The sequence below is a fragment of the Etheostoma spectabile genome, chromosome 8 (assembly GCF_008692095.1).
Source record: "Etheostoma spectabile isolate EspeVRDwgs_2016 chromosome 8, UIUC_Espe_1.0, whole genome shotgun sequence".
NCBI classification, from domain to species: Eukaryota; Metazoa; Chordata; class Actinopteri; order Perciformes; family Percidae; genus Etheostoma; species Etheostoma spectabile.
In genome coordinates this window covers 23,833,007-23,847,291 of record NC_045740.1, presented here as the reverse complement: position 1 = coordinate 23,847,291, position 14,285 = coordinate 23,833,007, and the positions used below count along the sequence as shown (strand labels likewise).

Here is a 14,285-nt window from a genome sequence, read left to right as displayed (position 1 = left end):
CCACCAGAAGATCCTTAAAAGCTACACATCATGCCGAGACCCAAAGAAATTCAGGAACAATTGAGAAAGAAAGTAATTGAGATCTATCAGTCTGGAAAGGGTTATAAAGCCATTTCCAAACCTTTGGGAATCCAGCGAAACACAGTGAGAGCCATTATCCACAAATGACGAAGACATGGAACGTGTGAACCTTCCCAGAGTGGCCGGCCGCCCCAATTACCCCAAGAGCGCAGCGACGACTCATCCAAGAGGTCACAAAAGACCCCACAACAACGTTCAAAGAACTGCAGACCTCACTTGCCTCAGTTAAGGTCAGCGTTCATGCCCCACCATCAGGAAAAGACTGGGCAAAAATGGCCTGCATGGCAGAGTTCCAAGGAGAAAACCACTGCTGAGCAAAAAGAACATCAAAGCTCTCTCATTTCTCCACAACACATCTTGATGATCCCAAGACTTTTGGGACAACATTCTGTGAACCGATGGACAAAGTGGAACTCTTTGGAAGGTGTGTGTCCAAGTATATCTGGCGTAGAAGGAACACTGCATTTCATAAAAAGAACATTATACCAACAGTAAATATGGTGGTGGTAGTGTGATGGTCTGGGGCTGTTTTGCTGCTTCAGGACCTGAAGACTTGCCGTGATAAAATGAACTATGAATTCTGCTGTCTACCAAGAGATCCTGAAGGAGAATGTCCGACCATCTGTTTGTGTACTCAAGCTGAAACGAACTTGGGTTCTGCAGCAGGACAATGATCCTAAAAACACCAGCAAGTCCACCACCGAATGGCTGAAGAAAAACAAATTGAAGACTTTGGAGTGGCCTAGCCAAAGTCTTGACCGGAATCCTATTGAGATGTTGTGGTATGACCTTAAAAAGGCCGTTCATGCTCGAAAACCCTCTAATGTAACTGAATTAGGACAATTCTGCAAAGATGAGTGGGCCAAAATTCCTCCAGGACGCTGTAAAAGCCTCATTGCACATTATCGCAAACGCTTGGTTGCAGTTGTTGCTGCTAAGGGTGGCACAACCAGTTATTAGGTTTAGGGGGGCAATCACTTTTTCACACAGGGCCATGATGGTTTGGATTTTTTTTCACCTTTTAATAATAAACACCTTCATTTACAAACTGCATTTTGTGTTTACTTGTGTTGTCCATGACTATTGTTTAAATTGGTTTGATGTTCCGAAACACTTAAGTGTGACAAACATGCAAAGGAACAGGAAATGAGGAAGGGGGCAAACACTTTTTCACACCACTGTACAAAGAAAATAGTGTCTCCTCACTCACCTCACTTATTCAGGAGATTTATTTGAACTGGATGTAGAATATACTCTGCTCAGCTGTTAAAATCATGCTTTGTTGTCTTCATCCCACAAGTCGTGTGACAAAAGAAGTTGAGGATCAGAAATTTAAAAACCATTGGTATAATCTGTACATGGATGCTTGTGTGTGCACTTCTACATGTGTCTACATGCTGTTTTTGCTTGACTTCTGCGCAGGTGAAGATGTGTCTATCAGCTTGTATGGTGCTTGTGAGGAACTAGACATTCATCTTGAGTCTGACTTTGTTCTGTTGAAGAAGACTTACCTTTCCCTGGCCAACGTACACAAAGTGTCCCTCACCTACAGTAGTAAGATCCCTCTTAAATACTGTTGGACGACAATGCCCAGCCTGCAAGAGGAGGCCCTGAGCTTACTGAGGTATGTATGTATGAACACAAAGGATTTAACACCAACAATACAGGAATGGGTTTTTGATAAGATGTTTTTAAAAGTGTGGGCTGTATAAGCTCTCCCTCTTCGTCTTACTGTGTACATGTAGCCAGTAAAATTACCTGCCGTGTGTTTTTTTTCATTACCAGAGCATGTGTTGCCAGAAAAGTGTCCATCCTACTTTCTGTTAGCATGTCTTTGTTCTTCTATCGTACACTTCGGTTTCTCTCTTTTTTGTCTTTACCTTACCTTCCTTCCTCCTTGTCTGTAGGAAAGCTCAGTGCTGCAACAGAAGGAGGAGGAGGTGGAGGGGAACGGTTGCTTATTCAGTGTGAGTCTGAACCACAGCGATCCATCGCCTGCCACTGCTGTCCAGAGCACTGCAGGAACGCAGAAGCCAGGCTGTGCAGAACAACATCCTGGCCCTCTCACGCAGCTGCATAACTGTGATGCCAGCGGTGTGTTTATGTGTGTGTTAGTGTTTTCCTGTCTCTTTGTATCACTCTGCCAGCTAATTGTCACACACAGTAACATGGATTTGCAGTAGCTCTTTCCGTGTTCGGACTGTGCTGCAGAGATTACAGCTTCCATGATGTTTGAATAATCCAATACTTTTTATTAATTCCGGGGGGTGACCTTACTCTATACAGCCTTTTGTGAGCTGTCTAAGGGCATTTACGGGCTAAGTAGCACAGGCAGAGTAGGCTACATGCAGATGAACGGCACGTGTGTGGTGGTGTGTGTGTGTGTGTGTGTGTGTGTGTGTGTGTGTGTCTGCTCTTCTCTGTCACTCTTTCTTTAGACGTAAATGAATGTGTGGAACAGGTAGGCCTACATAATTAGAAAAAAACAATCACAAACAACAGTGAAACAGGCTTTTTAAAAAGGTTTTGTTGCCCGTCCCTAAATAAAATGATTAAGTGTTAGGCTTTTGCAGTGTTTTTATTGTGCATGTTTTAATCGCAAAGGTGATGAAAATTTCTCAGTCAGCACTTCCACAAACAAACATTTTAAATCTATATTGACATTAAGACACCAGCTGACTAACCCTGTATTAATTTGGCCAGAATTAAGCACATTGACCATACACGGGCCAGCCAAATGCTAGGTTGTGTAGGGTGTGCATGCTGATTATATCCTTTAATCAAATGACCTATTGTTTTTTTTTCTCTTCTTGTCTTTACATGGCTCAGGAAGGTGAAATTGGCCCAAATGCCCAGCACAGTTCACCATTGTCTTCAAGCCGATGAGGCAAAGTATACCAACAACCAATATTGTGATGTCACAGTCAGTGCTAGCTAGAAAATACAGCACTATAGCACAGTATTGCATGTACACTCACCGGCCACTTTATTAGGTACCCATGTAGTAAGGGTGGACCCCTTTTGCCTTCAGAACTGCCTCAATTCTTCGTGGGATAGATTCAACAGGTGCTGGAAGCATTCCTCAGGAGGGGTTGGTCCATATTGACATGATGGCATCACACAGTTGCCGCAGATTTGTCGGCTGCACATCCATGATGCGAATCTCCCGTTCCACCACACCCAAAGATGCTCTATTGGATTGAGATCTGGGACTGTGGAGGCCATTTGAGTACAGCAACTCATTGTCATGTTCAAGAAACCAGTCTGTGATGATTCCAGCTTTATGACATGGGCATTATCCTGCTGAAAGTAGCCATCAGAAGTTGGGTACATTATGGTCATAAAGGGGGACATGGTCAGCAACAATACTCAGGTAGGCTGTGGCGTTGCAACAGATCTCAATTGGTACCACAGGGGCCCAAAGAGTGCCAAGAAAATATTCCCCACACCATGACCCCCACACCACCACCTGAACCGTTGATACAAGGCAGGATGGATCCATGCTTTCATGTTGTAGACGCCAAATTCTGACCCTACCAGACTGTCGCAGCAGAAATCGAGACTCATCAGACCAGGCAACGTTTTTCCAATCTTCTATTGTCCAATTTCGAGAGCTTGTGCAATTGAGTCTCAGTTTCCTGTTCTTAGCTGAAAGGAGTGGCACCCGATGTGGTCTTCTTCTGCGTTAGCCCATCTGCCTCAAGTTCGACGTACTGTGGTTCAGAGATGCTCTTTGCCCACCTTGGTGTAACGGGTGGTTATTGAGTCACTGTTGCCCTTCTATCAGCTCGAACCAGTCTGGCCATTCTCCTCTGACTCTGGCATAAACAAGGCATTTCCGCCCACAGAACTGCCGCTCACGGATGTTTTTCTTTTTCGGACCATTCTCTGTAACCCTAGAGATGGTTGTGCGTGAAAATCCCAGTAGATTAGCGTTTCTGAAATACTCAGACCAGCCCTTCTCCATGTCTACATGCCTAAATGCACTGAGTTGCCGCCATGTGATTGGCTGCTTAGAAATTAGTGTAACGAGCAGTTGGACAGGTGTACCTAATAAAGTGGCCGGTGAGTGTATATTACAATACAGTAAGAAACAATCAATGTGCAAATTTAAGCTGAGCTAGCAGCATGGTGCCCAGGAGGCCAAATCAGTTGGTCCACCACTACAGATCTCAGGGGTCTGGGGCATCGGAGCTGGGCCATTGCGCATTTCTGGGGCGGGTGCCATCGCGTCGTTCCTCGCAGGGCCCTCTTGACAGGGGTTTATGTTTGTCTTTCTCACTCCATGTCCCCATCTCCATTCTCTTTGTTGCTTTGTGCAATTGTTGTTTTCCTCTGTTGTTTTTATGTCCCACCTTTCGCATTGATCTTATATCTGATTAAGTTTTGTGCAGGTTAGCATCTATGACCCCGTCGGCTGTAATATCAGTAACCTAACGTGGTGGTGTATTGATAAATCCCTGGTGCTGTCTGTGGTTCTGAAGTAGACATATTTGTAATTAATATGAAGCTGAAGTAAAACCTGAACTTCTACGGTAATAGCTAAATATCCAGCCTTGAGTTTGAATTTTGGTTATTTTGTACATTAAAATCAAGACAACAGGAACGCAAGAAAATTAAATAATAAAAATATAGATTGTGCAGGTGAGATTAAGAAAAGTCCTACGGGCTTATAGAAGGAATCTCACTATCACTCTGACTGTGTGTATGTGTAAGTAGAAATGGGAGACAGCAAGGCTTAACTCTCTTTAAAGAGAGGGGCTGAATGATCAGTCCAGCTACCAACAGGTCAATTCTGCAAAATTTATTTTGCAAAGTATATAACTTATCAAGGTAAATTGGATAAGTAGCTCCACAAATAATATTGCAATACATGGAATATGGATAAATTAGGCTATAATAAAGAGTAAGTAAACATTTCTGATTAACCAAACTTTGAAATATGCCAATGATGCCAATGGATTTAGAAATCTTACAGCAAACAAAATGAATAGGCTTTTTCCATCTTAGACTGTACTCTAAGATGGCCTTGGCACTGAGAGCAGGATTTAACTCTCTAGGGCAGTGGTTCTTTAACTTTTTTTAAGAATGCACCCCTTTGAATTTTTTTTTTATGCCAAGTACCCTGACCAGTGCAAGTAATTTTTGGTAGAAGAAGAAAGTCCCTAAGAGGAACAATACAGCTCCGGATGTACTATGCACAGACAACAAGATCAAACAATCAATGTAATCCACAAATCTAAGCCCTGATAAGTCTGCATTTATTCCTACATTTACATTTAGTTATTTATAGAACTGAATCACAGAAAACATCTGAGATGTTGGCGGAAATTTAGAAGTTTTAAACCAGGCTAGCAAAACTGCTAGCTTAATGTAAAAAAGGACATCTGAATGTACCTTTTTTTGTGCTTCCTGTGAACATCGCTGTCCTTATCAAATGCCCCATTAGCACAGATAGAATATTAAAAGATGCATGTGAATGCATGAATGTAAATATTTTTTTAGACTAAAGAAATGTAAGTGCTTTCACTAGTAATGAATTATCTGCGATCCCACATAAATAAGCAGAACAATAACATGGCAAATGGTTGTGCAGTTAACATCTCTAAGACATGTAACAAACAATATGTAATACAACCTCAAATGGAAGATTAATATATCACTGCATAGCAAAATTGGAATTAAGTGCTGCATTAATTAAAGCAATGTCCTAATGGTGTAGTTGCCAGTAGAGACACAGATACACTAGTCTCGCATTGACAGACCTTCCACCACAGCGCTGCGAGGGGGGTCTGGCTAGTCCACACAGCATTCTGGGATGGGAGAAAAATGTATTCTGGTTTATTGGCATTACTTTAAACCAATCACAATTGTCTTGGGCGGCGTTAAGCGCCGGATGGAGCCCTGGTGCCGCTGTTAAAAAGCCTTGAGAAGGAACTTGTTTTGGTGGAACGTGTACGTTTCAAAGGTAGTTTTAGTCGTGCAATTAATTAATTAATAATCTGCATTCTCAGATTAGACAGATAGTTATAGATAGTTAGCTGTCTGGATTTATCCTGCAGAGATCTGATGAGCAGTTAACCAAAGTCTTCATAAATCCACCGGAGTTTAAAATAACAACACAAAGAAATCGGAAGGTGACAGGACATCAACCGAAAACCGAAAAAGAGTGATATCCGGCGGAATTCCCTGTAGAACAAGAGCAATCCCAGAAGTGGAACGTCATGGATATAGACTATGCTCTGATATACTGCACTTACAGTACTAACCCGGGAGCACAAAACATTTCTACCCACTAAGCAGCCACTGCTGCTCCTCAGGGAGTCTCAGGCCTAATGTGGGCAGTGGAGAAAGGAGAAACTCACATTGGAGTCAAGGACACACTGCAAAGTCTGGCTTTTAAAGACTGGATCTGCATCAAAAGGAGCCACGCAGAGAGATTAGAATGACTCTCAAAATATCCTGGAAAACTGGCATCCAAAACAACTTACTTTATATGCTGCCAAAGCCTTTTTGAGTTGCAGTAATGTGAAATGCAGCAGGCTGAAAGAAATATGAATTGTTTAAACCTTGCTGTAGTAGATTTAAGGTAGTACAATTCCCCACAATGCACAATACAACAATTTCAAAATATGATTCTACAGAGTAAAGTAACAAAACCCCAGGGACAAAGTCCTTAATGGTTAACAACTAATTAGTCTATGTAGTAGAAGCAAGGTACCACCATCACAGCGTGATGGCTTCCAGCAGTGAGAGAAAATAAAGAGCAACAATAAGCAGCAACAAAGATAAGATGCAAAACAAGGTTTTGTGTAAAGCCGCCAAGAACAAGGGCTTATGTAAATGTAGAGAGTGTTTGTTTACATTCAAATCATAAGGACTGGCCTGTAAAAAAAAATCCTGAGATTATTATTATTATATACGTGTAGAGGTTACTTTGTTTAAAAGGACAAATTTCCAGAAAATCCCATTTAACACACATACACACATGGAACTCTTTTGTATTTTGGATACAATATAAGTCGATGACGGAATTCACACTCTGAACACTACAGGGGTCTCCTCTCTATGTTTCTCTGGTTTCTTTGATATTACATTTCTCTAGCGTAAATGAAAACACAGTTACCCTGGTCAATCAAATTACTAGGAATGAAAACTGAGATCAGTGACATAGAAAATGTTCTAATTTGCAAACAGTGCAACTTCACAAGTCCAATGGGTATTTCATTTAATTGTGATTGTTGTGCTTTTCAAAGCTTGCCTCTAGCCAAAACACCTGTGGAGGCGTGCCATTAATTACTTTCCACAATGTAATGGAGTGAACAAAATGACAAGTGCTCTGGAATGCAGGTGTATTCAACTGACTGAGAGTGTTGATGGTTGCTCTAGTGCTATGCAATTAATCCAATATCGCTATAACAATTTTAGCTCCTAATGATCACAAAAATGATTATTTTGCACATTATGTTTTGCAAGGAAACTCTTACTTGTGTCTTGTATTCTGAATGAAAAAATGTTCAAACGGCAAAAGTATGAAGGGAAATTTCAACAGTTTTAACAGTTGATTTCTTTAACTGTTTCACTGTTTTATAAGTTCAATAATTGCAACATCTTTTCAAAAGACATTGACTAATAGTGTTAAATAATGGTGATTTCAATATTGACCAAAATAATCGTGATTAGGATTTTTTCCATAATCGCGCAGCCCTTGGTTGCTATGCAAGGGAGTGAAATCATGCTGAGGATTACAAACTTGACAGTTCCACCTGCAACAGAGAAACTAACAGCAGTTTCACGTGAGCCATGTACAGATAAAATATACATACACTTCTGAAATGTTGCCTGCAATCAATGAGTGTTACACATTTTTACACTTGCTCTTTATGTTGTTTATAGCTACTGAAATTAAGTATAAATACATTTAGAAAATCTTATCAAGCTAACATTTGGTGTTTTCCCATCACATTCTAAACTCATTTGGGTAATTAAGAGCTATTTAGCATTATAGCTAGTGTAAAGTAACACGTTACAAAGGTAATGCAATTACAGTAATGTATTCTTCTTTGCTGTATTGCAGTAATATAACGTATTACTAATAAAATGTTGGCAATATTATACCCGTTACAGTCTCAGTAATGCGAGAATGTTATTTCTTCTTGCTGGATTCGGTGGTAGAAATGACTGCAGAGACAGATACATTTGCGACATGAACATTATTTTCAGGAGTTTTTTATGCTGCGTTGAAGCGAGCTGTCCCGTGGTCAGAACCAGAACCAGAGACGGTAGACTAGGGACATCTGCGTCCTGGCAGTGCCGACGGCAACGTGCCCGAGCAACTAACAGATAACATGTCGGGAATTAATATTTAGTCTTGCTACACATAATATAATATATTTTACCAGCGGTGGAAAGTAACTATCCCGTAAGCTACTTTGATTCAGTTGTAAGGTGCTTCTATTGAGTATTTTCATTTTCTCCTACTTATTAGGCTACTTCTAGTCCACCACAGTTTAGAGTCAAGTAGGCTATTGTACATTTTACTTAACTATTTATTTTATAGCTTTAGATACTTTGCAGATTCAGATTAATAAAACAAAATAATATGAATAAATGATGATGTATATAGTGGATAAAGATGAGACTTTGTTGATGCCGTGGTGAAATTCACAAGCTAGCTGCCAAGTCATACTTCCGCTTTTATTTTGGTGAAAGTAACTCAAAAGTAACGCAAAAGTAGTGTAAAACATTACAATTCAGAGACAGTAATATTGTAATATAACAAATTACTCTCAAATGACAGTAACTAGTCATCAATAATTAAAATTACAATAACATTACATTTTGGAAGTAACTTGCCCAACACTGATCACAAGTTAGAATACAATATTATATTGACTCTTTGGACAACGACACGATATTTGCTGATATCACAAAGTCTGATCACAAAGTCACAAAGATGATATTTATAAGTGATATAATTTCCACTTTGCATCAACGATAATGGATCATTGATCATTGAATCGATGTATATTGATCCAGATCGATAATGATAATGGAAACTGAATAAATACACTACACTTCATAGGAACACTATCAAACTAAAACCAAGACTCAAAGACAAATTAACTAAAACACTGACTGTTTCCAGAAGATTTATATTACACAATAATAAGCAAATGTGTAACATTTTTATAAGATAAACCATCCCATTAGGTTTCTAGTCCTGCTTAGGAAAGCTATTAATCCAGCTCTGCCTGCTTGGACATGAGTAAGCAGAAGTGATTCATTTGACGTGAGATACGTGAGATACCTCCTTTTTGAGTAACATGAAAGCCTTAGTAGGAGTACAACTCTCCCAGTATTAGTGTGACTTATTTAGCTTTCAGATGCATCAACAACAAATTGATCCCAGTCCTGGTTGAGGGAAAAAACAAAGCCAACTGTGAAGAATGTAGGCTGGTTAAATCTATACAATGACCATACATGCCCTACAGTAAAAACTACACATATTAGAATTCAAAGAGGCACACGCGTTTGTAACAGTGTAATTATCAGTGAGATTTCCATCATGTACCTAGAGGCAGTAATAGCAAATACAGAAAAAGCCTGGTAATGCTTTACAGGTCTTTGCTTTCACTCTGCCAGAAAGAATAGCAGAAGCTGTGAGATACCATCGGATGGAGGAGAAGAGAGTAAAGACAACAGAGAGGACAGAGGATGAATGACAGAAGGAAATGAGGAAAAGGAAAAGAAGAATTGGGGAATAAGGAGAGAAAAGCAATTATCTTGCAGCATCCAGATGCTATGACAGCAGTTGACGGGCAGGGAGAGCTGCAGCTTATTGCTAAGCTTTCATCATCACTGTCCACCAACCCACTTCCCCCACGCTCGCTTTCTCTTCCCATACTTTCTCTATGAATGCAGCGAGAGAACTTCTCAACCCCCTCAGCTACTTTGATCACAAAAACTCTGCGGCATGTGTGTGCATGCGTGTGCTTATTTGGGTGTGTGTGTGCGTGTGTGTGTGTTACTGTGCAGCTCATGCTGTTTGCGTGTGAGTGTGCTGCTTTTCTAAAAAAAGGCTGCTGTGCTGAAGTCCCCTCGGTGCTACAGCCCTGTCAAAGCAGATGCCTCAGCGCTTCCTAAGAGCTGTTCATCTTTTCATTTAAATCAGCAGCAGTGACAGAGCAGAGGGTTGTGTGTGACAGAGGGAGGGGGTTACTGGAGCAGCACAGACTCTCTGCTCACTTTTAAGACAGAACAAGTACTATCTAACACCCCGTGGTCGAAAACCAGCGAGCTGAGCAAACTATTATTTTCCAAAGCGGCACTGGCTTTTAACTGACAATGGGTAATAAAGATGCAGTGTGTACCCGTGTTAAGTACTGTGGTGTACATGCAAATTGACATGCAACATGCTAACACACATATGCGCACACATGTTAGGTCACCCAGCTTATGCTGAAGTCTCCAATGACCCCTCAGCAGAGTAATGCCTTTAGCAGCATGCTGACGTGAAACATACATGAGTGTGAGGGAGACAGGGAAAGGTGCTAAATTAAAAATGATTGTGTCTTGATGGGCTGTAAGTGGTGTTCTGGACCTGGCCTGGCCCTTCCATTATAAAAGCTTAATGCTGCCGAGCACTGTTACTGATGCCACTCCTTCAGCAACCTGACTGTTTATGTAGCCAGTCAGCGCCCCTGCTCCTTTAAGGTCACGCACACAGGTAAAAAAAATAAAAATGCTTTTACAGTTCACAAAACAAACTCATCGACAGACAGATGTTGTTGTTTTTTTTATCCTGAAGTTGTTTTTTTGCTCTAAACAATCATCATTGAATAGCTATACATGCGTTAATATTTTAATAAATCTCCCTCTGCTCTGGGAAACGGTGTCACAATAATGAAATGATAAAAATGGATGATTGCAAATCTAAAGTCAGAACAGTTAAGCTCTTATTCACCGTTATTATCCAATCATAAACAGGCCGTTGATTCACAAGGTGACTTTGCCATGGTAGAGCTTCGGTATTACAACTGATAACAGAATGATTAACGTGTCAGCATGCTTCTGAATCTTCCCTCACAAACACCCACACACATAGTGCAAATGGGGGTAGTGCCCCGTGGAATATCCACCCAGGTGATGCATAGCTAACAGGAGGGACGTTTTTTTTGCATGGTACACAGCTGCTCTACTCTATTTGTTTAACACCATGGGATTATTGTACTGAGAGGACTTTTAGGGAGCTGTGTAGCTGAAATTAGCTTTAGAGGAGACTTTGATGTGGACGGCTTGGGTCAGGAGTAAGGCTGATTTGGTTTTGATTGAAGCATCCCCTTGGTTAATCAACCTAGTCATGTTTGTATTTTCAGCTACCACTGTTTAGCTGGGAGTACACATAAAATGTGAGACTAATTGCTTTTCTCCCATCATAACAAACTACACTGTAAAATTGGGTCTACTTTTCCAAGTTACATTGCATTGAAACCTTTATTAAATGTTTGATATCCATCAAAGTGATTTTACTATACCATTTCCTAAATTCATGGAAGATTTTAAAATGGTGAGCAAGTAAAAAAACTTTTTTTTTTAACCGACGCAGCCCCAGTTAAATCATCTCTTGCAATGCACCAATGTTTTCCAGCAACTTTCTTCTTTTACCTCTAATTGATCCCCTTGTGTGTTAACAGGAAAAGTCAAAAGCTTCGTGTTTTTGCCTTTGATGTTAAGGAGTCTGGCTAATTGTGCAGGCAACCAAGGCCACCCTAACATAACGTGTGACCATTAAGTGTGAAACTACAGTACAAGTACAGGCCCATACAAAAACACTGCTAACAAGATTATCATAAATGAGCAGATTTATCACAAAAACACAAAGTTGGAAGGTGAAGGTACAACCAGTAGCAATTACTTTAAAACAAGCATTTATCAAACAATGATGTCACATTAAGTAAAATGCTTAATGAATAAAAAACAGAGGATAAATGATTCATTAGCTTATAGCATCGAGCTGAGGTAAGCCCAGACAGCAGAACAGACCAGAAAAAAAACGGAGACCAGAGATGTATAGAATAATAAACACATATTTATATATATATATATATATATATATATATAGAGAGATATTTATATATTTATATATATATACATAATTTGTTTTCATGGAATGGCAACATTATGATTACAAGAGTGACCTATACTGGCATTATACAGCCAGTCACATTGGTATATCAGCAGTGCTAGTGATCTATTTTTGTGTGCTTTAGAATGCAGATAATCAAGCTTTAGGTAGTACTTTGAAAAAGGTGGAGCCAGGCTGCTCAATTTACAAAATCCAACACTCTACTATGCAGAGATACAGTAGTAAAGATACAGTAGTGGTAGATTGGTTTATGCTACTCCCATTAAGATGTGATTTAAAAAGAAATCAGAGCTGAGGAAATGAAAGATAACAGTCCCTCAGAGAAAATGGACTGAGCAGTAAGCTCAATACACCCTCACCTTCCACTTTCTTTCTTTGCATTCTAAACTCCAGTGGATTATGAGGACTACAGTTGACTGTTCCTCAGATCTCTGCAGGGTAAATAACGAGAGCTAGCTAGACGATCTGTCCAATCTGTGTTTTGTATCATGACTAAAACAACCTTGGAACATACACAGGTTCCTGTCCAAGACTATTTTGCAGAGGCGCTGTTATTGTGTCTGGGGCTTAGCACTGACCAAGACGATTGTGATTGGTTTAAAGAAATATCAATAAACCACAGCACGTTTTTCTTAAAAATAATATTGCGTGGACTAGACAGACCTTCCTTTGCAGCGCTACGAGACCACACGTACAGTAGCTGTGAGCACCGTCCAGAAGAGAGCCATGAACTTAGCAGAAAAAAAAGCTATTGCAAAGTTTGCACTAGCAAGTTAACTAGCAGGTACAAAATAGATTGTATTGCCTGTTTTTCTTTTACAATGCAAAACATTTAAATTTTTTTATTTTAACTGTTTAACTGATCGATCAAAATTCTTATTGTCGGTTAACAGTTAAGTGGTTGATCATTAAAGGAACACTCCACCGTTTGTTGAAATAGGGCCTATCACAGTCTCCCCTAGCTGTAGATAGGTGGGCCAATGCATTTTTTGTCTCAGTGCATGCATTGCCGCTAGTTAGCTTAACGTAGTGAATGGAATCGTAGCGTAGTGAATGGAATCCTATGTTGCCGGTTAGCATGTTGTGAGTAAAAGTGAGCCAACAACAAAACAACAACTACCTAATTACTTCTTGTTGCCTGTGTAACAAGAAGTAATCCACAACCTTGACAGTGTATTCACAACGAGTACAAATAGTAATGCAGATTAAGACTAAACGATTTAGGATTCCATTCACTACGCTAAGCTAACTAGCGGCGGCGCTGCCGGTGTTGCACCGGACTAAAACAATGCATACACTGAGACGTGAAATGCGTGATAAGCCCTATTTCAAAAAACGTTGGCATGTTCCTTAAACATTCCTTATTGTCAGATCTATTAGAAATCTATTTGTGTGACACAATGTTTCACAAGAGGATAGACAGACTGAAAAAAACACATGAAAACTTACCGCCTCTCTTCTATGGAGCATTGACAGTATACTAGAGTACTCTATGGTATTCGATTATTAGAAATAATTATATTATTTATTCTATTAGAAAAACGCAGCTGATGAGAAACACACTGAGACCATGTCATTCTGCGAATGCTAATAGGGACAGCTATGACTATTTCACTAGAGCTCTGGGAAGTCAAAATATGATGCTACTGTACAATTGCCACTAGCTTCATCAGATGCTTTGGTCATAACTTATTTTAGTTATTTGTGTCACTAGCTTGCTTACAGTTTTGTAGTGTTGGTGTATATTTTCACAGTCCTGAATTTTTCTCACCAGTGTGGTAGTGCAGGAGCAGGTCCTGGCTGTGGTCTCCAATGGTCATGGGGTTGAAAACCACAGTCACCTGCATGCTCTCGCCTACATCCAGAGTCCCACAGGAGGGCGTCACTGAGAAAGGGCTAGAATTAAATAGAATAGAATAGGAAAGAATTTCACCAGGTAGATTACACAACATGGTGTTTTAAAACAGCCAAAGTTCAATGTAGTTTTAGAAACTGGCAGAAGAAACCCAAATGTTTAATACAATATGTATTTACATGTATAATTATTAGTAATTAC

General features: G+C 40.0%; 1 protein-coding gene across 1 annotated transcript in view; it reads right to left on the bottom strand.

Annotated features, from left to right (window-relative positions):
• Window positions 1-13,962: 13,962 nt before the first annotated feature.
• LOC116694435 (hydrocephalus-inducing protein homolog) overlaps window positions 13,963-14,285 on the bottom strand; it is an 8,518-nt gene continuing 8,195 nt past the window's right edge. The window contains exon 6 of the mRNA XM_032524168.1: window positions 13,963-14,125. Within this exon, the coding sequence (XP_032380059.1) occupies window positions 13,978-14,125 (148 nt within the window). The 3' untranslated portion in view covers window positions 13,963-13,977. The remainder of the gene's footprint in view (window positions 14,126-14,285) is intronic.